Below are 27,983 nucleotides of genomic sequence, written 5' to 3'. Positions count from 1 at the left end.
TATTTTTTGCGACAAAACATAATCTAGGTACTAAAGTATAAATTAGGTAAAGTTCAGGTACCATTGGTGTAGTTTATCCGAGGATCCACCTAAAAGGTGCATTACGAATCTCAAACTGAAAAATCGGACAAACTATATATAAAAAAATATATTTAGTATTAATTCTTTTTTTTTAATTTTGTTTTATATTTAGGATAATTACTCCAAAAAATGTCCCTTTTGTAGTTAATATCAATAAAAATGTTTGGTTTAAAAAATTTCTGCCTATACTGCTCTGTGTAATATGGTTAAGAGCAGCTCTAGTGGTTAAACTAAAGAACTGACTTGCAAATTAAAAAGTATGGATGTGGGTGTTTTGGCCAAAATTCCTTATATCCGGATTTGATGAGTATCCAAATGTGGACACTAATATTTGGACTAAAGGAAGAAAGGAAGAAAAGCAGATGGTTGAACAAAGGACTGCTACTTGCCTGATGTGTCAAATGATAAAGGTGGTCGTGGTTTTCATGAAGAGCAGGGCGCGTCCAAGGCAGGAAATACAAAGGAATTGTGAAAAATGGTGGGGTCCATACAAAAGACCCAAAAAAAAATGAATTGAAATGCTTCTATATATATATATATATAGGGGAGGGATCAAGTGAGAACCCTCCCTAGGTGAGAACCACCCAAAACTAAGTACACTACAAGAAAAAATGTTATCACCGACAGTAATAATCTGTCGATGATGGACTAATTTGCGTCGGTGATCACTATCACGACGGAATTCCGACAGATTCACCTGTCTCGGCGTTGGCCTCGTAGGTAAGCTGATGCGACAAATTTCTACCGACACAAAAAATTCACCGACACAAATTATAGCCGGCGTTATGTGTCGGAAATTCCGACTAATTTTAGTAGGTGACTTGCGTCGGAGATTCCGACAACATCACCGACCCACATGCGTAGGTGATTTCTTTTTCGAAATATTTATTTTAATAATTCACCGACGGATAATCCGACCAAAATACGTCAGGAATTGCATATCATTTTAAATTTATTTTATATTTTATATTTTCTTTTAGTCACTTTATTTGGATTGAAGGCAACTCTAATATATATATATACATATATATATATATATATATATATATTAAAACACAAATCAAAAGCTGTTCTAAAAAACACAATTGCAACTATAACATTAAGCAATACATCACCTGTGTGGTTAGGAAAACAATAAAAACCATGAAAATTACACACATTTTTCAATAGCCGCACAATATGTATGTCCAATAGTAAAGCACACGAAGCAAAGCTTAATGAAACTCCCATCAGGCCTGAGATACCGAATCTCTAGCTAAAATTGGACTGAAAATTTCTTCAAGGTATGAACTAAAGCGTAACACTTTTCCACAGTCATTTGAATATCAAAATAAAACCACAACATGAGATTCCCTCTTATTTCTAAGTTGTCAATGCCCCATCCGTGCTCATTGGAAACCTCGAAACTAAAATGTCGAGCAGTATATCTCCCACAAGCAGATACCAAAGTTGTACACATCACACTTTCTATTATACGGGCTGCCATTCAGAATCTGCAAGGATCACAAGTTATTGAGAGGACACATGTGAAAAACTTGTATATACATAACATGACTTACTTGGTTAAATCAGTTCATAATGACACAGCATAGGGAAGAAACTGACAATGTGTCTGTCATCCATATGCTAACACTTGGCACTTTTTTGAATAATTTGATAAAATTGCTTGTGATACCCCAAAGTTTATTTTTAACCAAATTCATCCTTTATCCCATATACCACCACCAGCAGATCTTTAATCAAAATTTAATATTTTGTAGCATAGCATGTACTTTGACATTGAGATCCTAAACTTCAATTTAGTACTACTAGTACTAGCCAATAAGAGAGAAATGGACATACCTCAGGGGCCATGTATCCAAGTGTCCCAGTTTCTCCAGTCATGTCATTAGGATTTGATGCTTCCTTTCTAGCAACTCCAAAGTCAGCTATTTTAAGAGTTCGTGTCTTATCCAGAAGCATATTTTCTGTTTTAATATCTCTATGGACAATCATCTCGGAATGGAGATAGCTCAACCTATATTTGAGAAATCCAACAAAGAGCAGCTTCAGTAGAGAGATTACATTACATTACACTTGTGTTATGAAATAATCTTATGAAGAATTGCATAAACTAGAGAGATGGGATGATGGGGCAAGGCAAGAGAAAGTGACCTCGAGCAAGATCAAGTGTCAGTTGAACAACAACTTTAAATGCCAGCTTTCTTCTCCTGTTCTTTATGAGGTAAGAATTAATTAGTTCACAGCTTAAAGGTGATAGCTCACATGCATCTTTTGAAAATGAAAAATATAGTCATTGACTCAATTTTCAGCTTAAAGTAGCAAAATTTACCTTAGTTACATTAGGATGATCAAGCTTGTGCCACACAGTAACTTCCTGCGTAAAAGCTGCTCTAAGTGAAGCAATTTCAGCATCTGACCTGTGCCCCTCCTCTCCCCAGTCAAGAAGTTTAACTGAAATTGGTAATCAATTAATTAAAGATTTATCATTTGATATGTACATATACTGAAGACTTAATACGTTATCCATACCCACTTTAATTAATGATTAGTTAATTGGCAATTGGCACCCAAAATCCAACATTATTGGACGAGGTGATGAGATGAGGATCCACTTGTTAACTTTATAGATACTATAGGAAAATGGGATGAGTCAATGTCAGCTGAAAGGTGCCTTTGTTTCTTCAACTTTTTAGTTCCCAAATCAAACTATTGACAAGTTTAGGGCCTGTGAACTATACCGATGCTAATACTGCTTCTTGTGGGAGATATACTGCTGCGACATGCCATATCCGGATCTGCGACATGATGAAATTTTATAGAAAATAAGTTCAAGTATTTTCAAATACAAAACTAGAGTAAGGCCTTTAGGAGATTATAAAGGTCTGATGATTAAAAATGTCCGGCCATGACTAACTGCCAACGGCAAACACAAGCCCTTAATAGAATAGAACAACAAATATTCCAGGATACTAAGTGCTTGTTAAAGCTCAACACTTGCACTAGCAATTTTCTAGAAAATTGCAGTGTCCAAATATTGGGTATGGAACTTATTCGCATCAGGGACAAGAGGGGCAGTGTAAATAAAACCAGAAAGAAACTGTATAATGTCTAGCTAAATATCAATTTCTTTATGCCAATATCAAGGTTCTCTTTCCACCATATTTTCCAAATTATCTTCTGAAACAAACATCCTGGTACTTTCTCCTATCAACGTTTCAAAGTTAGTAGCCTAGCTTATCATTCTTTCCTGTGTTTGAAATATAAAAGTTCAAGGACCGAATGTAATAATTCTGAAGTTGTGAAACTCAATAGAACGAACATGCCAAGTTCAAGGACTTAAAAGTTGCATTTAGTAGCTTTTGTGTTCCAGATACATAATTTATACACTCCAACTTGATTTATCAAGAAATGAACTAGTTAAATGAAGACTTCGTCAGACAGCTCAGCCTATACACTCATTAATCTCTTGAAAAAATTGACAGCATTAATCACTTAAACTATAAGTATAAGAAGCATGTAGAACTTAATAACAAAAAGAAACTTAAAATGAAGGGTTAAAAGTTACCAGTTAATTGAGCATTGAAGAGAGACTCCCATGGCCACGGCCTCATCCCATACCTCTCTACCTTTCTCATAGTTCCCTCCTCTACAAAGCTTTGTATCAGCACATCATATATTGGCCCGTAACCACCCATTGCACTTCTCTTCATGGATTCAAACAACTTAAGAGCAAAATTCACCCTCTCAACTCCACAAAGAACACCAATCAAGTCGTAATAGAACTTTCTATCTGGTACACTCCCTAACTGGACAATGAACAGATGAAGTACCCAACAGGTTATAAAAGATGGCATATATTCAACTCAGCTTACATAAAATAGAAGTGAAAAAATCATGTATTATATTAGGATAACATTTAGGGTTGACCTTACTCGCTCACCATCGGAACAATTACATCTTTATGAAAGGCTTAATTAGAAGAACAATAAGAAGAGGCCAAGGAGTTGCTTTTGTTACCTTGGCTTGTTGTAGACGAGTGAAAATTAGAAAATGGGAGCTGCAATTTCCTTCTTTGCAGCAACCGACGGCTAGATTTCAGAGAGGAGGTGACGCCGAGACGGTGGATTTCAGAGAGGACCTGTGGATAAAATCTGAGACCAGGTGAAGGTCGTTGTCGGTCAGTCGAATCATTGTTTACCACCACTGTATGTAATTCTCACCGTCGATTGAATGGTGGAATGGAGGATTTTAGGAGGCAGGGTTGGGGAAGAAGGAAGAACGCCGCCAAGCCAGCCACCAAAGGGAGAAATAAAGATAAACCTAAAAAAAATGCTTATATACCATCTCTGGAAGTTTCTCAAACCCTATTTTCTTTAGGGTAAAAATTTCGGTTCGGTTTGAGTCAAAAGAGGGCTTTTATACTTTTTAATTTTTTAGGAAATTATTTTATTTTAATTTTATTTTTTAAGGGATACGGTGTAAAAAAAATAACTCTAACATTTGTATAGGAGCAATTTTATTTTTAATGTCTAAAATAGTGCGATTTTTGCCCCTAAAATTCGTAAGTCGGGTCAATTTCAGATATTATGTTCTTTATTCTGTACCAATTGGATATCAGTTGGTTCTAAAAAAAATATTTCATTTATTTTGTGATTTAATAATAGAATTAGAGGTTAAAATCTATAAATTCGGTGAAATATTTGATTTTTTTTCCAGCTCATACAAAAGACAGTATATTTTTTAATTTTTTTATAAAAAAATCCCACGTCTAATTATATGTTTGTGAAGTGTTACAAATTAGTGATAAAATTACGTACATATGAAGTGTAGATGGAAAAATTCATGATCGAGACGTCAGTTTAATAAATTATTTTTCAAATTGATCCAATTTGTCAACTTTATGGATAAAATTACTTTTTTTTTTTTTGATAACGGATAAAATTACTTTTAAATACTAAAGTTATGAGTAAAATTGCACCATTTTAGACTATAGGGGTAAAATTCATCGTCGTTATAAATGTTAGGAGTATTTTTACACTTTATCCTTTTATCAAATATTTTGGAAATTATAAATATTATTTTATTCACCGACACACTTTCGTCGGTGATTAAAATAAATATGTCGGTGATATCACCGACATTATTCAACACCGACTAATTTTGTTGGTAATGCGAGCGGGAATTATCCCGCCACATATCACCGACACATTATTGGATTGTGTAGGAGAGTGTGTAGGTGATTTCCGATGGAAATTTTGTGTCGGTATTCCCTCGGTATTTCCTACACATATACTTGTCTCGGTCAATTCCGTCGGTGATACTGATTTTTCTTGTAGTGGTAGTTTTGAGTAGGAAAATAAAATAAAAAACGTTGCTACCTAGGGGATTTGAACCTGGGTCTCTTCATCCACACTCCATATTACTTACCACTAAACCAATTGCTTTTTTTGTTTATAATATCGCGCGCTGCTTAATATACCACGGTCCTTTTAGCTTCCATTGTTTAGTATTTGACGCATGCACTTATTAATATCGATTAAATATGCATAATAATGAATTATGAATAGAAAAAAAAGTGCATAATAATGAATTATTAATAGAAAAAAAAGAAATGTGCATAATAATGAATTATTAATAGAAAAAAATCCAAGAATATGCTCTAATTTCTTATTTATTTAATTCCTTTATATTTTTGTAATTTATGTTATATAAGAAAATATATTTTTTAAAACATACGTTATAACATATATTTTAACTTTTAAAACACGAACTATGAAGTTTAGAACGTACGACATATTTTTTAGAACATACGTTATGTTTTTTAGAACACGTGTTATGTTTTTTCGAACATGAATTATAAATTATATTATAGAACAAATGAAAAAACGATCCAGATATCTACTGATTTTTTTAGAACATTATACTAAATTTTTGGAACACAAACTATATATTTTTTAAAACAAACGTTATAACATATATTTTAACTTTTAAAACACGAACTATGAAGTTTAGAACGTACGACATATTTTTTAGAACATACGTTATGTTTTTTAGCCTGAGTTATAAATTATATTATAGAACAAATGAAAAAACGATCGAGATATCTACTGATATTTTTAGAACATTATACTTAATTTTTAGCACACAAAATATAAACTTTAGAACATACGTTATATTTTTTAGAACATACGTTTTGTTATTTAGAATATGAGTTATAAATTATATTATAGAACAAATGTAAAAATAGTCCATATATCTTTTTTTTTAAACATTATACTTAATTTTTAGAACCCAAATTATAAAATTTAGAACATATGTAACAATATTTAGAACATCGTCCTTAACATTTTAAAATATAAATTACAAGAATATAAATAAATTAAATAAATAAGAAATTAGAGCATGTTCTTAGATTTTTTTTCTATTAATAATTCATTATTATGCACATTTCTTTTTTTTTCTATTAATAATTTATTATTATGCATATTTAATCGATATTAATAAGTGTATGCATCAAAATTAAACAATAGAATCTAAAAGGGAAATGGTATATTAATCAGTGCACGACATAAATTACAAGGAAAGCAATTGGTTCAGTGGTAAGTTATGTGGAGTGTAAACATAGAGTATCAAGTTCGACCCCACTAAGCAGCAGCTTTTTTTTTAAATTTTTCTACTCAAAACGACGTAGTTTTGGGTGGTTCTCACCTAATGTGAGTTCTCACCTAGAAAAGGGTTCTCACAAGAGCCCTCTCCTATATATATATATATATATATATATATGCATTCTTCAACGGTAATAAAATAGTAAATTGTATAATATTGAAATTTAAAAATTTTACAACGGTAATAGAATTAAGCAACGGTAATATTTCTAACTTTTATATATATATATATATATATATATATATATTGCTAGTTTGGTTTAAAATCAACAAATACAATTTACAATCTTTAATTATTTTGATATAGCAATCTTTATTATGGAGGGTGTTTTGTAATAATATTATTTGATGATGTGGAGGGTGTTTGAGTACCCAACCTGGATGCTCTAAATAAAACTGTGGAATAAAACACGGATTTTGTTTTTGTTCAAAACTCAATGTGAGGTATTAAAAAAAAAACTCAATGTGAGAAACAGCAGGTTCATTATTCTCGGAATTGTTGCAGCCGCCAACAAAGACACTAGTGTCAGTTTCAATAATAAAAAATAAAAAACAGAAGCTCCTCGTCATTTTCTATCTCCTTCCACCAAAAAATCCATTAGTACATAATCTTCAATAATCAATCAACATTACCATGTAAAAGTTTGGATCCTCAATAAATCGAAAAAAAGTGATAATTTAAGTACAAGGAAAGCTTAGGTTTTTGGGTAGTACACTACACTTGACCTTTCCTACTTCATTCTTCTCCATTGTTTTATTTCACTAATACTACTCCATAAACATATCATATATATATATATCAAGATTGTAAAAAACGCTAGGCGCTAGTTGGATAGGACGCTCGAGGATTAATCGGGGATTAGTCGGTACGTAATGGAGAATTCATTAGATTTGTATTTTTGATTTTTGATTTGTTAATTTATATAAATTCAATTAAAATATATATTATACTATCTAAAAATAATAAAATAAATTATTTAACATAGAAAAATACGTATATTTGTAATATATACATTTAAAAATTAACAAACATCATTTCAACACCAATATCACTGAAACAACTAAAAAATAAATTATAATAAAGAAAAAACTAAATTCATAATAAAAAATACTTTTGTTCATCGTTGCTTAAGAGACATTGAGGCAGCCTAGGCGGCTAAAAATCGTTTAGAAACCATAAAAACGCCTAGAAAGACTAATCAGAGAAAACTGGGACGGATTCTCGATTTTGAGCGTCTAGGATATATTTGTTTTGTAAGTTTGTGCAATCACGGTGCTAATTTTTTCCTAACCGGGTGAGAAATTCTGTCCTCCTTCCGACTCGGAATCCCTGACTGCATTTTCTCCTGGAACAGGTGCTACCACTACAAAAAAATGACTTTTAATAATGGAAAAATCTGTTATTAAAAGTCCAAAAACCCTTATTAAAAGCTTTTAATAAGTGAAAAAGCCCCTTTATGGGCCCCTTGTTAAACGTTGCCTTGCTAATTGTTTTTAATAACGGAAATGAATCCGCTTATTATTAAACTTACAATATGGGAAATCTACCATTATTAATAAGTATTATAATAATTAAATATCCACTTATTAAAACTAATTATAATAACACAAAAAACACTTATTAAAAACCAATTCGGTAATTAAAAAGTCTCTTATTACAAACTAATTATAATGATAAGAACCCTTGTTAAAATATATTATTAATAATAAACAAAACCCTTATTAAAACATATTTATAATAATAATAAAAAATCACTTATTAAATAAGAATTATAATACTAAAATTCCTCTTAAAAATATATAATAATAAACAAAACTCTGATTAAATCACAATTTTTTACAATTAATGCATCTCAACATAAATTAACCATAAAAGTTAATATATAATAAAAATTGAAAAACCAACCATTAAATAATTACAATATATATATACTTTTAATATGTGCACAAAAAGTTGTTTGTAAAATTAGTTTCATCAAGAAAGACAATTTCTTATTTACCTAAAAAATTATATCAAAAAATTGGCTCTGGTTCAGAGGCTATTAATGTCTTAGGTGATACCAATGGATTCTCATCAGGGTTCCTTCTTCTTCCATCCTTGTTCCACCCTTGCTCATTTGTCGATGGAGAAAAATTAATCATTCCTAAAGGCATTGTTATTGCTCCAGGGTGACATAAATTTCTTAACCTAAATAACAATATCAAGAACAAGGATTAAAATACATGAGCAATATTATTCAAACAAGTAATGGCCTAACTATATTAAGTACTCGTCTAACATAGCTCTTCATGGCAAAGCTTTTCTAATGCCAATATGTCTTTCTTGGCAGCAAGGTCCTTGGCCTCAGTCATGGCCTTACGACTACTATAAAAATGGACATCCAATAGAGAAGACAAAATTAATCAAATTGCTTATATTTCCACAGGGCTAAGAACAACTAAAAGCTTAGATTTCTATAGGCCATACACTTTTCGATATGACAAATTTCTATTTGTTTATTCTAAACAATTTTGCAGCATACAGAGTTGGCATAGACACCATCCAAGTTTAGAAAAAACATAACTTAGTGAAATTAGCTAAAAATCATTAATCAACAAGACTATAGATAGAAACAGTTTTATGTACTGAGAAAAAACAGACTTTCAGCTAGTTGATGAAAAAAGATACCTTATCATGCAATTGCCTTAATGATTTGATATTTCCAAATGCTTTGTCCCTCTTCAGGATCACAACTAAAAGCTCATCCTGTAAGGTCTTGATTTCATTATAAAAAACCTTCACTTTATCCCTAAGTTGATCAAGTCTTCCCAAACTGCCTGCTGCTCCTTTCTTACCCCATCCAGATCAGAATCCATAAGCTACAATAATATAATAAAATTAACAAGTTACCAGGCAATTATGATTATAACATAATTTAGTCACAAGAACTAATCCAGAGACTAGAAAAACTATAAAAAAAAATTAGCACAAGAGAGCCAAAATTCCAGATTTCTTACTTTGACCTGGTCTTGTATAGCTTCTTTTTGGCCCATTGAATCCTGAATCTTTGCTCTCATAGCAGCATTAGCAATTACTTTGTCCCTTGTCCCCTTAAGCTGTTTTATTTCTCTGAGGATTTGCTTCTCCTCAGTCAATGGTATGCTCTTGTGCTGTATACCATATTGCAAAATGTAGATCTGCATTTATCAGAAACAAAGCAAAGAGTTAGAAACAATGCAGAAAATTTTACTACGACTCAAAGAAATAACTGAGGTTCAGTACCATACTGAATTTTGCATTATAACATACCACATCACTAAGCTCTTCCTCAGACGAACATATACCAACACAAGCATAACTATTTGTGTTCCGCAGCTTACCCAGTGCCTGATGCAGAGGTTCTATCTCCTTTCTTTTCTCATCAAACATTGATCTATACTGATCATTTTCATTTGTTAGACTCCTCCCCTGTTCCATCACTTCTGCATGTTCTGCCTATAGAAGAAAGTGAGAGAAATAAATATAATTAATTACTTAGAGGTTAGAATGACTTGTTTCTTCTACTAAACATAGTTTTCCCAATTTTAATACATAAAAACAACATTTTAATACATACGACAAAGACCAAGAATCTCTTGCCTAGAAGGCCTCTCCCAAAAATCTGGTCAAGAACAAAGGAACGGTTGAAGAAATGATAAACTGGGATGAATCATGGAAAGAATTCCTATCTCTAGTAAGACAAATAGGACCCATGAGGGTTCATCGACTGAGATCTCGTGCGTCAGACTACAAAAATCTTAATCGAGATGTGGTATCTGGAACGAGTCTAAGATGCGGGAAAGTGATCCAGTGAGAAGGAGCTAAATAGATAGAAGCCAACAATGGAAATAAAGGTTGGTTTAGAGATGGTTTCAACTCTATATAGATTATGATAATCAGTGATTTTCATAATATGTCTATCCAGAGAAAATCTTCCTTTTTGACAGGATAAGAAGATAAAATAGTAAAACGAAGATGAACAAAAGGAAAGTAAAGACTTTAAATGAAAAAGTGTAGCAAAAGAAAACTATTGCACCCATCTTAAATACACTCATCAAAACTAGCTAGCTAATATCAAAATAACACTTTTTCAGTAAAAAAAAATTCTCATATCAGATCAGATCACATGCTTCCAATTGGTATGTTATAGAATTAAAACATATTTAATTGTAGCAGAAACATGAATGAAGAACATATTTTTAAATAAAATATCATGTCAACAGACTTGGATAGGCCGATATTAATCTAGGTGCAAAAGAGATCAATGGACTCCCTGTTTTAGCAATAATAGGTCAAACTAGGGCCAAAGTAGGACTATCTGCACATTCTTGAACCAAATTTAAACAGAACTAGATACTAGTTCTATTTCCAGAATTGGTATACCAGTTCTATTGAATTGGATACCAGTTGTATTTCCAAAATTGGTATACCAGTTCTGGAAACAGAATTAGATACCAGTTTCCAGAACTGGGATACCAATTCTAGAAATAGTTAAGTTTTTCACTTGATAGACTTTTGACCAATTATTTAAGGTAACACCTTGATAAATTCTACTGATAGTTCTACTAAGTTGTAACATCTCAGCTTTCTAAGCTCAACAGTTTGTGTTTAACACCTTGTTCATAGTGTTGACAGAAATAAACAGAATCCTTGTTTTTTCCTTTCGCTCAACCAGATGAAAGACCAAAAATGAATGACAACAAAAAGGTGGAACATTTACTTGCGAGCAAAAAACCTAGTTCAACAGTAATATATGAAATTCTTACGGAAGATATTTCAAGAGCACAAAACTTTCCCGAAAGCTTCCATTTCTGAGATGAAAAAGAAAATATAAGGAGACAAAGAGCAAAAGCCGAAACCGAAGTGGAGAGGAATGCAATTCTTATCAATATAAGTGGAATGAATCACACAACCTAAAGTTCAACAATGTATACAGCCACAAAAGCAGACAACTAAACTGGTCAGAAAGGCTGTAACGAATTACATCCTCCAATTTACATGAACCACTTATAAGTGACAAGGTTTCATGTATCAACACTTGCAAGTAAAGATAGAATTGCTTCTCACAAAATATCCAATATATAAGTACAAAAATAGAATCACTGGGGGTTCCACAAAGAAAATAGAGTAAGTCTGTGTATCCAAGTCGAATTAACCATCAGTTTGCCTTGCCAAAGAGTTTTTAATTTGGTCCACCTAATAATTATATACTCTATTCATTACATTGTATAGAGCAATGACAGGGAGACAGTTCAACTAATAGCTCATATAGAGGAGAAATAAAAGCTATGACCGAAAAATGTTTAGTTAGCCTCAAAGGAAGTGATGCCTATATGGCGGTCCTACATTATGCCTAAATCAAAATGCTCTATTCCCACGTCCATATGCATATTGAAGGAATGACACCTAGAAGCAGGATTTTCCAACCACGTGTATTATAATGGCTAATTAATCAACGAAAAGCATGTTTAATGAATGATAGATGACTGAATTTTAACAAACTGCAAGAGAGAATTCCAAATTGACAACTATTAAATAAACTTGTATTCATTAGCAGGTCCACCCATGGCTTTTACAAAAACTTGCCAAGTTAAAAGGCCATTCACCTTTTCCCAGTAGGGAGTCTAATTAAAATGATCTTCAAGAATGGTACATTATTAGGAAAATCCCCAAGCAACTTAACAAACTAAATCCCAACATAACACCAATTTTCCTTACAATGCACATTTTATTACAACCCCTTTTGTTACTATTTTAAGCAGCAAAGAAATAGAGTGGATGGATATCTAATAAACTTAGCACACTGACTCTCAACCCTTCATCTTTGGGAGGAAAAAGCTATGACATCACTCACAACTACTTTGTTAGAAGGGAAAAGAAGAAAAGAAGTGGGAGACAGCGATTCAAGGGAACTGTAGTTGAGAAAATTGCTTTTATGCCTGGACTTCCATGGTAGCAGCCTAGCAGGCATCATTTATAGTGAAAATATACCAATATTTATATGGAAGTATAAGAACATTGAACAAAAAAAATTCTAATTTGAGGCGACAAGATAGGAATACCCATTATCAACATACACAAGAAAGCAAAATGAAAAGAAAATAAAAGAAAAACGACAAAAAGACTTAACAGGAATGGAGATTATGGGAAGACTAAGTAGTAAAATAGAAAGAAATGACTGCTGCGTACCAGGCTTGTCCTGGTCTTTGAAATGCATCACTTTTAGATCCCAGTTCCATGCAAGCCATTTTCTCACAAGGCAAGAGAACGAGCTCCTAAAAAATTCATCAAGAAACTATTTATTAAAAGTGTAAAAGAATAAGAGAAATAACTTTTACAGCACAGACAAGTTTTCATAAACAGCGTCCCCAACCCTTTCTCAGAACTCCAGTACCATTAAAAGACTATCATACTAAAAATCCAACTTTCAAACTGCATCACAAGCCCTTACACTAGCATAAACTCTTCTAGAATTGTAACCTCATAATTGCCAAAATAACACTTAGCAAGCACTAGACATCTAGAGAAGATGACCGAGCTGTGGTTCAGACGATCGAGCAGCTCGCAGTGATTGATGAAAAGCTAGGGATAGAGGTTGACATACCTAAGGCATTTAAACTACAAGAAGAGATGCAAGCAGAAGGTTTTCCGCCAGATATTATCATCTATATTATCATCAGCATGATTTTATAAGAAACAAACCAACAAGTCTCTGTATTTCCTAAATTACCCTTACTGCATCTATACATTCTCCCTGGATGCATCAGCATGAATTTGTAATATAAAAAGAAAAGGGAAACTAAACAAAAACAGACTAATCTTCAGAGGTTAGAAACGATGGCACTTTATATGAACCAAGATTTTTGAAGTTGAGATTGAATAATAGGAAGCAAAATTTCAGCTCATTAATTAGGGTATGAACACTAAGAATTTGAAGCGCTGATTGGATACTGTGCAAGGTACTAGCATCATAAAAGTAAGAGAAAGCCGAATAAGGGAGACAAAAACAGAGCTCACATGCCTTTCAATTTCTAAGTCAAAATATGTAAATAAGTACAACTTAGGGAGGAATGCCTATAGAACAACTTTCTCCCAAATAAATTAATGAGAAAGCATCCATAGATACATTAGGCATCAATGAACAGAGCAATCTATATAATAGATCCATATGCATCTTTCCTTTAAATTTGAATCAGTTTAAAGGCTGCTGGTGATTTGAAATTTATATTTCTTACTAAGTTATTTTATTAAAGTCCCTAATGTGCATGACATATGACTTTCAGTGTTTGATAAGAGGTAATAGAGCACAAGTCAGAGCATATATCTAGTGAACCATCATGTGCCGAAAAAGTTAGAACCTTATCTAACTTCAACTGCATTAGACCATTTCTGCTGCTATTTACCTGCTCTTGAAGCAGCTAGAAGTGGATTAATCCTATTTCAATAAGAAACGTCTAAGCCAAACATCTTGTCCATTAATGCCGAGTTTTCCTAAACCTCAATATATATGTGCAAGCACAATGGAAAGTATCCTTGTAGAGACATCAACTCAAAAGCCAACACAAACTCTATTTTTACAGCTAACTGTTTGAATATCAGGACACATTTTGTATATTTGAGAGGCAGTTTCCATTAAGGAGAAAATGTATATATGATATTGTATAACACAAACCAGTAAAGATGCTAGATTAAATAATTTCAATGGTGACAGCATAAAAACAGTTGCAGCAGTGAAAAATAACCAAAGTGGTTCTTGAAGTGCAGTAAATGTTCAATTTTGGATTTTAGTGCAAAACATAAATGACAAGCTAAGGAACATGAGCTAAGATTCATGGACCTAAATAAAACACTTAGCATGACTGGAAATAGACAGATGCTTAGCATAACATTTTAATTGCTTATCACATATTCGAAAATGAGGGAAAAGCTCAAAGAATACCCACATTCATCACTTTTTTGCAGAAACATTTATAGCAATTAATATCATAATGAACCAGGCCTCGATGAGAGAGAGATGTAGCAAACAAGATAAGCACAAAAAGAACTCATCCGTCAAACAAAATAGAACAAGTAAAAACCTAAATCACATAATTAGCTTAAAATCTCAAATAACTAAAGAAATTCAGATACATTAAACAGTAAGACTAAACTAATTGGGAAAGAGGAAAGTTATGCTTGGAAGAGAGCAGTGGATAGTTGAAGGCTTGGAAAGTGATTTTCTGGGAGAAGAGGAAGGAGAAATTGAACTGGAACTTTAGGGTAAAGCTGGAACAACCTCTTCCCTTTCTTCTAGTCAAGCTCTAACAACCTTTATTGACATATTTTTATGTTTGTTAGGCTTGATTCCATTACCTATGACAGACCTTCAAGAATCAATGCCAAGATTTCTGGACGAAATCAGATTCTTCTCCAACTAAAATCAACACATACGAAAAAAGCAATAGTGCATGAGAAGTATTAACAAACATCTACCAGCTATCTGAAGGGTATATACGGACAACAGCAGCAAAGCCATAACTTCACGGTCCAATGTCACTCTAACAATGTCCTTACGCAAATAAGAGATTCATCCATTGAGAACACAAATAAAAGAAAAAACAGTGCCTACAAATCGAGTTGAAATTCAAAAGACCGTAAACCATTTTGCAGGAATTGCAATGGCCAAGACAAAATACCCAAAAAAAAACTCTAAATTTATCAAGCAAACCAAAAGCAAGGAAACCCTAGAAGAATCAAAGTGAGAGACATAAATTTTGAATCGAAACACGGAAGTACCAAATTCATTGAAAGTGTTTCAAGAAGTATCTGCTTCTCCAGCTTCAAGTGATGGCCATCGGAGCTCATACGGTGGTCTGCGTTGATTGATAATGGATGTTCAGATGAGCAGCTCGCACGTGAATTGGGGATTCAGAATAATTTAAAAGAAGTTGAGAAATTCAGACTGAAACGATTTTCCAATGCACTGAAATTACAATTTCAATTTGGGATTTTGGTTTGAAATTTTGGGGCATAACTTTTACAGAGGGGGAACCAAAAGGGGAAAAAATTTGAGGAGGGAAATGTTTCAGAGGGAAGCGAAATTTCAAAGCATAAATTTTAGGGGGAAATGAAATTAGAGGCGGTAACAACAAATTTTTAATAAGCGGCTTGTTTATTACAATTCCAAATCATAAGTATTTCTCTTTTTACTATAATTATTAAGAGCCTGTGATATAAAAAAAATATTAATAATGGATTTATTTTGTTATTATTATAATTAATAAGTATTTATATTTTTCCAATATATTTATTAAGAAGTTTTATTTTTGCTATCAAAATATTTTAATAAGGGGTTTATATGTTACTATTACAATTAATAATTATTTATGTTTTTCTAATACAATTATTAAGGGGGTTTTAATTTTATTAGGAAATAAAAATAAAACTATTTTAATTTAGAGTGAATTAATAAGGGGAAATCTTAGTGAAATTTAACAAAAAAGTGTTTTGCTTATTAATAATATAGTGATAGAATTTACCCTTCTTATATGTATGAGAAATACACTTTTAATAAGTGTATTTTACACCCTTATTAAATTTTGCATATTAATAGTCCTTTTTCTTGTAGTGTACTCCTGTTGGAGCTGCAACCACCGGAATTGGCTAAACTATTACTCGAACTAGTGTCGTGGGGGTACTGATGTAGCGCGGAATCCACTGAGAGTTTTAAACCGTAAACTCACAAAGGCTAACAACTTATCTAGCTAAACTAGAAGGAGTGGATCCTAATTCATGGACTAAATCCATAGGAATAGTGAAATCCCCATTGTTGAAGGGTAAAACTTTAACAAACTTCACAAGGAAGAAGATGATAAATTGTATTTCATAAAAGTAAACAATACAAAGAGAAAGAGATGAATTTATATCATCTCAAAAACCTAAATGTTAAATTACATAAAAGGGTAAAGAGTTTAGCTAATTAAACATAAAGATAAAAGGGTAGATGGGGTAAAGGTGAGTGGAGGGGTGTCTTTTGGAAGTGGGGAAGGAGCTGAGGGACCAAATGTGTAAATAATAAGGGAGCTGAAGTAAGGAGCAAGTTTGCTGAAAAGTGGAAATACGCCCTGCGTGTCCAACAGTACGCCCTGCGTGTCCAACAGTACGCCCTGCGTGTCTTGGCTGATGAGCTCTTCTCACGATCAGACACTCAAATACGCAGGGCGTGCCCAACAGTACGCCCTGCGTGTTTTGGCTGCTGACTCTTCTCCGGATCATTCCTTTTTACACGCGGGGTTTTCTTCCTTTCTCTTGCTCCGGATTCACGCTCCGCGTGTCCTCTCTTACGCCCCGCGTCCAGGGACAAGATGCCCTCATCATTCTCCTCTTCTTCAAAAGAGTTGGACCCCAACTCAACTATAGAACAAGACTTGTGCTCGGTAGGGGTTAGCCGCTCCCTATATTGTCAGCTTCTCCTTCTCTTTATGAACTCTCCCCACATCCCAACTTGTGTCTTGTCCCCGGTGCTCATCCCCCGTAATACTCGCCACAATCTCCGACCGACATCGAACGGGATATCTCGACGGAGTTGATCAAACCAATCCCCCACAATGTCTTGGAAGCTCCTCCACACTCCCACGACATGTCGAACCGACCAACCCCGAGTCTCCTCTTCCCCCGCTTCACGAACACGGACATGGAACACAACTTTACTCCGCTCATGGCCGACATCAAAGGGGATGTCCCGACGACACTTGTCAACCCATTTTGTAGTGATCCCAAGAACACTCATATTAATTCTTTCTTTTTCTTGGGCTAACAATCTCGCGGCTTCTCGAGTCGCCCCTTCACTAACTTGGCCACTATCTCGCCATTCTTGAGCTCCTCCCATTTTCTCAACATTATCCGGTCGGCCAGTCCCGTTCACCAAATATTCTATGAAGCTCACTCTCTTCACCATAAGATCACGCCCCATTGACTCCTCATAGGGTTGTCGTTCCCTCAACAAACACAACATATATCCCAACACATGCATCTCAATCAAGAACAAAATAACAAGTTCTGAATTTACCAAGTGGGAGGCTCGGCTCATTCCTAATGTGCACATGCTAGGAATCTCATTCCTTCCTAGAGGCGTCACAACATACTCTTTATCCGTTTCCTTGAAGCTCAAGCGATCATAAGGAAGACATAGCATACGACCTCCGGGATCCCATGCAATGTCACGTGGTATCTTCCCAAAGGTAGAATGCCCTGTGGTTGTCCATAGAAAGACACGTACTCCCCATCTCCGGACGTTGGTCCCACGTCACCACTTTCCTCCTTTCCCTTCCGAAACTCTCGCTCATAATAGTCAAGTTCATCATCGTTAACGAGTTCAATGTCAAAGTTTCCTTCTCCATCAATCTCCTTTCGTAGCTCATCTTCTTCTTGACCATATGGAATTTCACTTCCCCCTTCATCCACAATCCGCTCTCTCCCGCGACCTATCGTTCCTATTGGCTTCTCTCATAGCTCAAGCCGACTATCCCATATGCTAAGCCGCTTGACTCACAAGACATGCAACCACCCAACATGGTTGAACCACCAACATCTCTCCCATCACCATAACCATCAACCTTCACACATAGTGTGATTTTCTCACTCCCACCAAGCATATCATTGAAGTTATGTTCAAGGGGCATTTCATCAAACACCAAAGGAGCATCCCTTGCAACATAGGTTTCTCCAACACCCTCACCTACAAACAACCTCTCCTCCTCATCCACAAACGACTCTAAATCCTCCTCCACAAGTTCATTATCAATAATTTCACAAGAAGAATTTAAATCCATTTCATCCCCACAAACAACATCACCAACATCTTCCATAGCAATAGGAATATCGAAAACTTCAATATTAGAGATTGGAAGCTTAGGGGTTACCTTTACCACATGTAATGGAGAAAAGATTAGTGATGGATCTTTAGGAGGGACCTCCATGGTAGGTTGAGAAGGTTTTCGGTATTCTTGCTTGAGACTCTCTACGGATGTCGCCATCTCTCTCATTAGCCCGTTCATCACCCGCAAATCCTCTTTAAAACCCGCATGATGCCTTCTCATGGTGGCGTTGAGTCTTTCCAACATTTTGATGGTTTCTTCATATCTAGGAGATAAGTTTGGTTGAACCATAGTCGAAAGAAGTCTCCGTTCAAGGAAAACGACCGGCTCTAATACCAAATGATGTAGCGCGGAATCCACTGAGAGTTTTAAACCGTAAACTCACAAAGGCTAACAACTTATCTAGCTAAACTAGAAGGAGTGGATCCTAATTCATGGACTAAATCCATAGGAATAGTGAAATCCCCATTGTTGAAGGGTAAAACCTTAACAAACTTCACAAGGAAGAAGATGATAAATTGTATTTCATAAAAGTTAAACAATACAAAGAGAAAGAGATGAATTTATATCATCTCAAAAACCTAAATGTTAAATTACATAAAAGGGTAAAGAGTTTAGCTAATTAAACATAAAGATAAAAGGGTAGATGGGGTAAAGGTGAGTGGAGGGGTGTCTTTTGGAAGTGGGGAAGGAGCTGAGGGACCAAATGTGTAAATAATAAGGGAGCTGAAGTAAGGAGCAAGTTTGTTGAAAAGTGGAAATACGCCCTGCGTGTCCAACAGTACGCCCTGCATGTCCAACAGTACGCCCTGCGTGTCCAACAGTACGCCCTGCGTGTCTTGGCTGATGAGCTCTTCTCAGGATCAGACACTCAAATACGCAGGACGTGCCCAACAGTACGCCCTGCGTGTTTTGGCTGCTGACTCTTCTCCAGATCATTCCTTTTTACACGCGGGGTTTTCTTCCTTTCTCTTGCTCCGGATTCACGCTCCGCGTGTGCTCTCTTACGTCCCGCGTCCAGGGACAAGATGCCCTCATCAGGTACTGACAGTGTTCTAAAAATCGGGCGAAGCGGCCGCCTAGGTGGAGATTTCCATAACATCGCTCCTTCGTTAATAGGGCAGAACAAATCGGTCGGCCGCTTTATTACCGCGAGACGTTGCAAATCGCAAATCGCCGCCTAGCTTTTTATGCGCCTAACTTTTTACACATTTATAACTTTTATATATATATATATTTGTCCTATTACCTAACCAATCGAAACACTCAATTGAATTAAAATGTGAACCCTCAAACAAAAGTAGAAATAAAATATACTAAAATAGTATTCGATAATTTACTTATCACCGCCCTCTCTTTTACCATTCCGCTCTTCTCATTATTTTTCATCTAAAACTCAAAATCCTCTCTCTCCCTTTCTCTCCTGAGCCAAAAAAAACGACTTTTACGAAAATGGAATCGAGAATTTCCGAAGAAGATGATTTCGAACACAATGTATTATTACGATCCTAAATTTTTTAAAAAAATCGGTTTCTGAATTTTTTTTTTTTTTTTTTTATGAATTTCGCGTGAACGGGCGGTGCATGCTGCCCGTTCCTACCTATGGTGGAACGGGCAGCCTGCCCGTTTACCCTAAAAAATTCCCGAAACACCCCCGAACTTATTTTTTTTGTATTTTTCAAGTTTTATTAATACATGTTATGTATTTTTTGTATATTTAGGAACCGTTAGAATATTGGAATCCCGATGACATTGATTACAGTTTCCGTTTCATAACGGATACCATTTTTCCTTCGTGTCAATATGTTGTTGATTGGGCAAAACAGGTAGCTATTCAAAATGGGTTTGAGATTATAGTATCTTCGCACAAACATGGGGGAAAGAAGAAGCTATTGAGATGTTCACGGGGTGAATGCTACAGAGGTGTTGTGAGAACTTCTGAAGATACTTTAATAAGAAAAAGTAAAACTAAAGCGTGCAGATGTAAATTTCAGATTAAAGCCTATCAACATTCAGACATTTCTTGTTGGGGGATACAGGCTAAGGCTGGGTTAACTGGTAAGCACAATCATACGTTACGTGTGTATCCAGAGGGAAGTCGGCAGATGAGCAAACTCAGTACCGCATCTAAAATAATTGTGCGTAATATGAGTTCGGCTCAAGGAAAGCCCTGTGCTATTTTAGCAGCAGTTAAAGAAAAGCATCCAATAGACAACCCAACAATTAAACACGTCTACAATTACAGGAAGAAGATGAGGAAGGATGGGTTCGAAGGTAGAGACCTGGTTAGTCAGTTTTACCATATTGTTGTGGAGAACAAGTATGTTCATTATACGCAAGTTGATCCTCATTCTGGCGTGATAACGCATATGTTTATGGCACATCTAGAATGAGTAGATTTATTCAGGACCTATTACTAGTATATCAGTATTGATTCAACGTACAAAACTAACAAGTACAAAATGACATTTGTTTAAATTGTTGGGATGATGCCATGCAATAACAACTTTAAGATCACGTATGCCATAATTAAAGATGAGACTGAAGGGAGCTATCGTTGGATCCTGCAGCAGCTGAGGGTTTTGATCTCAACCCGACTGTTATTGTTAGTGATAGGGAGATGGGGTTGTTGAAGCCGATCCAATAGGTTTTTCCACATTCAGCACACTTGCTATGCACTTGCCATATAAATAAGGATGTAGAAGATCAGGTGTACAGAATTATGGGAGATAAGGTACATGCCACTAATTCAATAATGGAAAATGGAGAACAATAATACAATCTTTACCCATTGCTGAGTACGAGAAAAATCTGAGAAAGATGAAGGATGTGATGAGTAGGTACCAAACTACTATCTCGTACGTTGAGGAGACGTGGTTGGTGTATAAGGAGAAGTTTGTTGTTTCTTGGACGAAGAATTTCCTACATTTTGGAAACACAACTTCTTGTCGTGTGGAGAGAGAACATACGAGTCTAAAGCAATGGCTCAATACCGCCACTAGCTCCCTCGATACGGTATGTTAGAAGGTTCACAAGCAGATAGAATCTCAAGCAACTAATATCAGGTATTTGCAATATGTTCTAATGCAGTTAAGTAATTTGCATTTATGAATGCATTTTATAACTGATAGTATGTTTATCTTCTTATCAAGTACATGCTTGAGTAGTCTAGGCTTCGTAAATGAGTCATGTACTCTGGATTCCCCCTTAACTACATGGTCTGCAATGTCTCCCACTACTGCATGCAGTTGCTCAGTGAAGAGTTAGAGCGCATGAGAGGTTTGAGCCATGAAGTGAACGTGCTTTGCGATTGTGTATTGAGAACCTCTCATCAGATACCTTGTGCATGTGAGGTCAAACAAGCTTATGATCTTAATCGTATGATTAGTATTGAGAGGGTTCATGTGTTCTAGAGAAGACTTTTAATTAATTATGGTCACACTGATGAAAATGCAGGGTGTAATGATCAGACGGAGGATCAAAGATATTTGCAATACTTATCTATGACTTAGTCGATCAGGTCTCTAAAGGTGACCCAGCCTTGTTGCGGAATATTTCAATACTTATCTATGATCAACTGCACCCTGATCAAGCACATTACACCGAACCCGATGTAAAAATTCACGTTCGAGGGCAGCCTAAAGCGAGTAAATCCACAAAACGTACACCGAGTGCTTGGGAGTACAATGACACTCGTCGTGGACGTGCTTGTTCTACTAGTTCGTCTATGAGTCATGGTAGAAGTGGTAGAAGAAGCTCTTCATCATCTGTCTGTAATGTTGCCTCATTAGGTAATGTGTATTTGATCAACCCAACTTTTTTTTGTAATACAAATTTTGCAATATCTAATTCATTTACACTTAACATAAGTTCTGTGAGGTTTACAATACTTATTTCACTCAATGCAGATGGAAATACGTTTGGCGTTTGTGATTTCGTACATTTTGACAAAATAGTCGGCATCATTAAGCCCTACGTCAAATCATATTACGACGTCATCGGTGATGGAAATTGTGGCTTTTGTGTGGTGTCTACCTATATTTTTGGTAGCGAAGAATCGTGGCAAGCAATTAGGCATAACCTTAGAAATGAAATAATTGCTAACCGTTTCCTGTATGAAAATGTGTTTATTGACGGTGTTGATTCATCAATTAGTAGGATAGGTTGGGACGGTGGAGGTTGTTCGCAAGACTATTGGATGCTCATTTGGGATGACTTGTATCCGATTGCTATATTGTATAATGTTGCTGTCATGTTTTTCGGCTTCGCGGGTGGACAGACATTGCAGTTTTGTGGTACTGTGTTACCATTGTATGCCGCATCCACTGCTACAAGACTAGAACGAGAAATATGTATAACTCATTTAGGGAATCACTATTGACACTATATCCGTTTAAATTTATCTCCTAATTTTCCGGTATCCCCTATACTGGCATGGTGGTTTCAATACCATGATCGAAGCTTTGAAGGGTGGGAGCGCTTCTATGATGATAGGAGAGCACAGTGGACCATATTGGTTAACATTAGGGGCAATTAGCTGTTATTATGTATTTTTTAGACTTTGAGTATTAGTTGTTATTGTTATTATGTAAGAGTTGATTTTGAAAGAGTTATGTAATGTTCTGGAATGATCTAGTTATGTTTCAATTAGTTTTATTTATGTTACAGGTAGTTACAGTTGTGTTACAGGTTGTTTATGAAAGAGTTCTGTAATGTTCTAGAATGATCCAATTATGTTTCAGTTAGTTGTATTTATGTTACAGGTAGTTACAGTTGTGTTACAGGTTGTTTGTGAAAAAGTTCTGTAATGTTCTGGAATGATCCAGTTGTGTTACAGATAGTTACAGTTGTGTTACAGGTTATTTATGAAAGAGTTCTGTAATGTTCTGGAATGATCCAGTTATGTTTTAGTTTGTTGTATTTATGTTACAGTTAGTTACAGTTATGCTACATGTAGATTGTGAAAGAGTTCTGTAATGTTCTGGAATGATCCAGTTATGTTTCAGTTAGTTATATTTATGTTACAGTTAGTTATAGTTATGTTACAGGTTGTTTGTGAAAGAGCTATGTAATGTTCTAGAATGATCCAGTTATGTTTCAGTTAGTTGTATTTATGTTACAGGTAGTTATAGCTGTGTTACAGGTTGTTTGTGAAAGAGTTCTGTAATGTTCTGGAATGATCCAGTTATGTTTCAGTTAGTGGTATTTATATTACAGGTTGTTTGTGAAAGAGTTTTGCAATGTTCTGGAATGATTCAGTTATGTTTCAGTTTGTTGTATTTATGTTACAGTTAGTTACAGCTATGCTACAGGTTGATTGTGAAAGAGTTCTGTAATGTTCTGGAATGATCCAGTTATGTTTCAGTTTGTTGTATTTATGTTACAGGTAGTTACAGTTATGTTTCAGGTACTTACAGTCATGTTACAATTATATTAATAGTTTTATAAAAAAAAGTACTAAAGTACGCACTTATATAATTAAAGTACTAAAATACGTACAAACATAATCTGTACTACTATAATAAAAAGTACTAATCTACAGTCACAAATCACTTGGCCAAATGCCAAGCACCTATAATCTGCTCGTACGACTGTCTCCACTCAGTCGTAACTTCCTCATCAAGATGGTTCATCGCCTCCAAAACACCTTCACCCCAGTTAGCTAAACGGCTAACCCACTGACAAAAGAAAAACCAAAAACTTAATAAGTATCATTTCATATTTCACTAAATACCATTTCATATTTGTAGATCAGTAGATTAAAACCAAAATCATTTACAATCTCACTGTTCGAGTGCGGGTGCAGTCATCTCCGGTAGTAGATGAGGGTGTGAATGATGGGTGTACCAATGCATGTACTAATCCTCAGAGTCTGAAGGAGTCCGTGCTGAATGACAATATAAGCACGTCCGCCTCGGGAAACGAGTCCCAAATATCATGCGCCATGTCGAAAGGGCACCTCTACTCGATACTTCAAGCTGGACCAGGGACGTACGACCTTGTACGACCTCAAGATCGGTCTTGGGATGGTCTGCATGTAACCAAGATGGAGAAGGCATCTCCCCGGTAGTACGACTCGATCATATCTCAGTATCGTATCCATTCGGCATATGTCATCCTAGGGGTACTCGTAATGGCATCAGGACCATACGCCATCCACATCACCTACATATGTATAAAACTACATTAACATACAAGTAATACAAATTTGTTTTAATTGCATAGTATTTATAATTAAATAGAAATTGTACCTCATCCGCAGTCAATCTATCAAGTCGGGTGCGATATGATCTCAGTCGATCATTAGTCTTCTCCAATGCTATAGATGGCCATATGTAATTCTTAGGAAGATCGGGGTCCACTGTAACTCCCTCCTGATAAGCTAGTGCAGTCGAGCCCTACGAGAGTCCCATGGCTCCAACTGCTGAGTCTTGCACCTCCAGCAGGCAGGAAGGTCGGATGCGGTCACCACTCTTGTCTACGAACAAGGTGCAACCGAGCATAAGCCACGTCCAAGCTGTAGCCTGGGCATCAGGAATCCGATCTCCTCGACAATACTCCATGATGGAAGCCGCTCGTATACCGTCGGAAAAGTAGTGACCGACCAGCAACTCAGGCCGAGTCATCCCAAACAACTCCATCATGCAAGACTGAAGCTCGTCTGTACCCGCCTCAGCAGTCACCATAGCCTCATCTACGGGGATGCGTAAAATCTGCCATACATCATGCAACAGAATGCTCATCTCACCGAAAGGCAGGTGGAATGATAACATGTTTGGCTGCCACCGCTCCGCAAAAGCCATAATTAGAGACGCATCGATATGGGCGTACATGATACTTGGTAGATGGGACAACCCAGATGACTCCATATGCGACTGGATCTCCCTAGAAGCACCACTGTACCATAACCCCTAGCTTCCCGCAATAGACTGAGCGTGTATGACACCTGAGAATGCCCCTATCCTGCCCGCTCCAAATAGCACAGGCAATATGTCCCAGAAAGCTCGGGATCACAACACCATCAGGTGGACCCCCGGGGACCGGGTCCTTCACGATCCAATCATCCTCTCCAGCACTCCTCGAGCGGTTGTTAACTGCCTCTAGATTTTTTTTAGGTGTCAAATGCTAGTCATTCATGTTGAAACACCTTTCCACATGATTTTGATTTGACAAAATTATTTAAGTAATTCTAAAAATATTCTAACACATTAAATTTAAAATACTTTGATTTATTACACTAATGTGTTTGTTCAATATTGAGTTTAATTGTGTATAAGACATTGAGATTAAAAAGCCCAAAGGCCCATAAAGTGGAAGTCAAGCCCAAGTCAACACATCAATACCATTCGGCCCAAGAATTCAAAACGAAGTCGTATCAACTAAAACGACGACTCAGCATGAGAAGGATCGAGAAGCCTTCATGGCAAAAGCTTCAAGAAGAAGCTGCTGAGTTGGACGACAAAGCAGTCTGAACAACGGCAGGCAATGTTCAACTTCTAGACAGAGTATTTCTACTTTGGGAAAAGTTCAGAAGGCGCAGAAAGCTGTCTCGTGGACTTTTCCTTAAATGGCGAAACATTCTGCCGAAGACTGACGAAGACAGAAGATGCAAGAATCCTATTGGCCAACGACGCTGAGCACGCCCAGAGTGACAACCACAGGAAGCCGTTTCCTTCCAATGGTTATTTCGAAATTCGAAATGACCAGGTGCCTCAAATGTCACTATATAAAGGCCATCCATTTGCTTCAATCGACACAGAACTTCAAGTTGTCGAAACGCTGACCAAATTCATACTCGAAGATTCTGTGAGAAAAGCAAAGCAAATACCTTACACCAATTTCCATATTATTGTGTAAAAGTCTATAGTGATTTCTAATCATCTAAAGTGTCTTAGCAATCGTTGTTTAGGACAAACACTTTATCATTTCTAGAAGAATAGAAAGGAAAGGCTGAGTACTCGGTTATAGTGCTTAGCATAGATATAGGAGTGAGTAGAGGTATAAAGGAAGGTACTCTTGTTATACTCAGCTTCTATTTGTAAAAGGTTTCGTGATTTAGGCGGAGAGGCCGAACCAGGATAAGTCTGCTGAGTAATATCTTTCTAACCCTTAAACTCCTTTAATATACATTGCTTGCTATAAAACTGACTAAGTAAAGAACTCACGCTGAGTTAAGTTTACTAAGAAGCTGAGTTCAGGAATAGACTCTAAGTGCTATTTCCTGACTCAAGTAAAGAAGCAGACTTAGTCACAAGTTGACTAAGCTTGTGTCTTGAATCTACTTAGTGACGCTGTGTAAACCTTTTCATAGAAAAAGAAGTCAGCCTCAACGGACAAATTTTTAAATAGTTCCTATCACCCCCTTGGAACTAACTTGTCACGTTATAAGGGACCAACAAGTGGTATCAGAGCTTAAAAGCTCACTGTGCAAGGTTTAACTACCTTGAGCTGATCCCTACTATGGCTGAGAACAGCACTCGGTTTCTCCCAGGAAATCTGACAACTCAGATTTTACCTGAGGGTCTGTCCATAACTCGGCCTCCTCTATTCTTCGGGTCTAACTATACCTTTTGGAAGAATAGAATGAAAAATTTCATTCAGGCAACAAACATGAGCGCATGGCTATCTATAGTCCAAGACCCATTTGTTCCTGTTGAAACTATTGATGGCCAAATGGTTGTCAAAGCTGAGACTAGATGGACAGAGGATGATCTCAAGAAGCTACAAAATCATGCTTCGGCTATAAACATGCTTCACTGTGCGTTAGATGCTGCAGAATACAACAAGATTTCAGGTTGTGAGTCAGCGCAGGAGATCTGGAAGAAGCTCGAGGTTACCTATGAAGGAACCAACAAGGTGAAGGAATCCAAAGTCAACCAGCACATGAGGTTGTACGAGCTGTTCGAAATGAATGATGATGAAGGAATCTCTGACATGAACGCAATGTTCACAAATATCATCAATGAGCTCAAGAGACTTGGAAAGATCTTCACTGAGGAAGAGCAAGTCAAGAAGATTCTTAGGAGTCTTCCTAAAAGCTGGCAAGCAAAGAAAACTGCTGTTGAGGAAGCTCAAGACTTAACCACCTACAAGTATGATGAACTCATTGGCTCACTGCTGACCCATGAGATCTCAATGAAGAATTTCGAGGTGAAGGAAAAGTCTGAAGACAAGAAGCAAAAGTCTCTTGTCATGAAAGTTGACTCCAGTGATGGGAGCTCAATAGACGATGAAGAAATGGCTATGTTCACTAGAAAGATGAAAAGGCTGTTCAAAAAGAATGACAAATATTCTAAGAAGCCTTACAAGAAGTTTGATAAGTACAAAGCTGACTCCAGCGACAGCAAGTACAAGAAGGAC

The 27,983-nt window shown here is 36.0% G+C and overlaps 2 protein-coding genes across 9 annotated transcripts; both read right to left on the bottom strand.

Moving 5' to 3' along the window:
- Positions 1 to 1,149: 1,149 nt before the first annotated feature.
- On the bottom strand, positions 1,150 to 4,374 carry LOC136221819 (uncharacterized). Of its 6 annotated transcripts, none has more exons than XR_010685320.1 (8): positions 4,102 to 4,374; positions 3,650 to 3,890; positions 2,823 to 2,879; positions 2,614 to 2,714; positions 2,414 to 2,535; positions 2,236 to 2,296; positions 1,924 to 2,098; positions 1,150 to 1,574 (listed from the first exon to the last, which is right to left on the bottom strand). XR_010685320.1 is itself a non-coding variant. In XM_066009263.1 (7 exons), the coding sequence occupies exons 2-6, from the start codon at positions 3,792 to 3,794 to the stop codon at positions 2,094 to 2,096; spliced, it is 390 nt and encodes a 129-aa protein (XP_065865335.1). In that variant the 5' UTR covers positions 3,795 to 3,890; positions 4,102 to 4,374; the 3' UTR covers positions 1,150 to 1,574; positions 1,924 to 2,093. The 6 variants fall into 6 exon arrangements, 2 of the variants coding, with proteins under 2 accessions (XP_065865335.1, XP_065865336.1); XR_010685319.1 differs by having other exon boundaries at positions 2,618 to 2,714; XR_010685318.1 differs by having other exon boundaries at positions 2,614 to 2,879.
- Positions 4,375 to 7,874: 3,500 nt separating this feature from the next.
- Positions 7,875 to 15,850, bottom strand: LOC136223780 (proton pump-interactor 1-like). Of its 3 annotated transcripts, none has more exons than XM_066011941.1 (6): positions 15,544 to 15,850; positions 10,039 to 10,224; positions 9,747 to 9,926; positions 9,418 to 9,608; positions 8,750 to 8,937; positions 7,875 to 8,113 (listed from the first exon to the last, which is right to left on the bottom strand). In XM_066011941.1, the coding sequence occupies exons 1-4, from the start codon at positions 15,610 to 15,612 to the stop codon at positions 9,528 to 9,530; spliced, it is 516 nt and encodes a 171-aa protein (XP_065868013.1). In that variant the 5' UTR covers positions 15,613 to 15,850; the 3' UTR covers positions 7,875 to 8,113; positions 8,750 to 8,937; positions 9,418 to 9,527. The 3 variants fall into 3 exon arrangements, with proteins under 3 accessions (XP_065868013.1, XP_065868014.1, XP_065868012.1); XM_066011942.1 differs by lacking the exon at positions 7,875 to 8,113 and adding an exon at positions 12,958 to 13,043 and having other exon boundaries at positions 8,643 to 8,937; XM_066011940.1 differs by lacking the exon at positions 7,875 to 8,113 and having other exon boundaries at positions 8,643 to 8,937.
- Positions 15,851 to 27,983: the final 12,133 nt, after the last annotated feature.

This window comes from Euphorbia lathyris, chromosome 3, assembly GCF_963576675.1.
Source record: "Euphorbia lathyris chromosome 3, ddEupLath1.1, whole genome shotgun sequence".
In the NCBI taxonomy this organism is placed as follows: domain Eukaryota; kingdom Viridiplantae; phylum Streptophyta; class Magnoliopsida; order Malpighiales; family Euphorbiaceae; genus Euphorbia; species Euphorbia lathyris.
Note: the sequence above shows the minus strand (reverse complement) of the source record. Positions and strands in the feature narration are given on the sequence as shown.

Bases quoted from the DNA above. Each gene is read 5' to 3' on its own strand.
- LOC136221819 (XM_066009263.1), bottom strand. From the start codon at position 3,794: ATGAAGAGAAGTGCAATGGGTGGTTACGGGCCAATATATGATGTGCTG. The intron at 2,880-3,649 runs GTAACTTTTAAC...ATCATGTCGCAG, and splicing joins CTTCAATGCTCAATTAACTG to ATCCGGATATGGCATGTCGC. The intron at 2,536-2,822 runs GTATAGTTCACA...TACCAATTTCAG, and splicing joins AAGAAGCAGTATTAGCATCG to TTAAACTTCTTGACTGGGGA.
- LOC136223780 (XM_066011941.1), bottom strand. From the start codon at position 15,612: ATGAGCTCCGATGGCCATCACTTGAAGCTGGAGAAGCAGATACTTCTT. The intron at 10,225-15,543 runs GTACTTCCGTGT...TTTCTTCTATAG, and splicing joins AAACACTTTCAATGAATTTG to GCAGAACATGCAGAAGTGAT. The intron at 9,927-10,038 runs GTATGTTATAAT...TGATAAATGCAG, and splicing joins AGGAAGAGCTTAGTGATGTG to ATCTACATTTTGCAATATGG.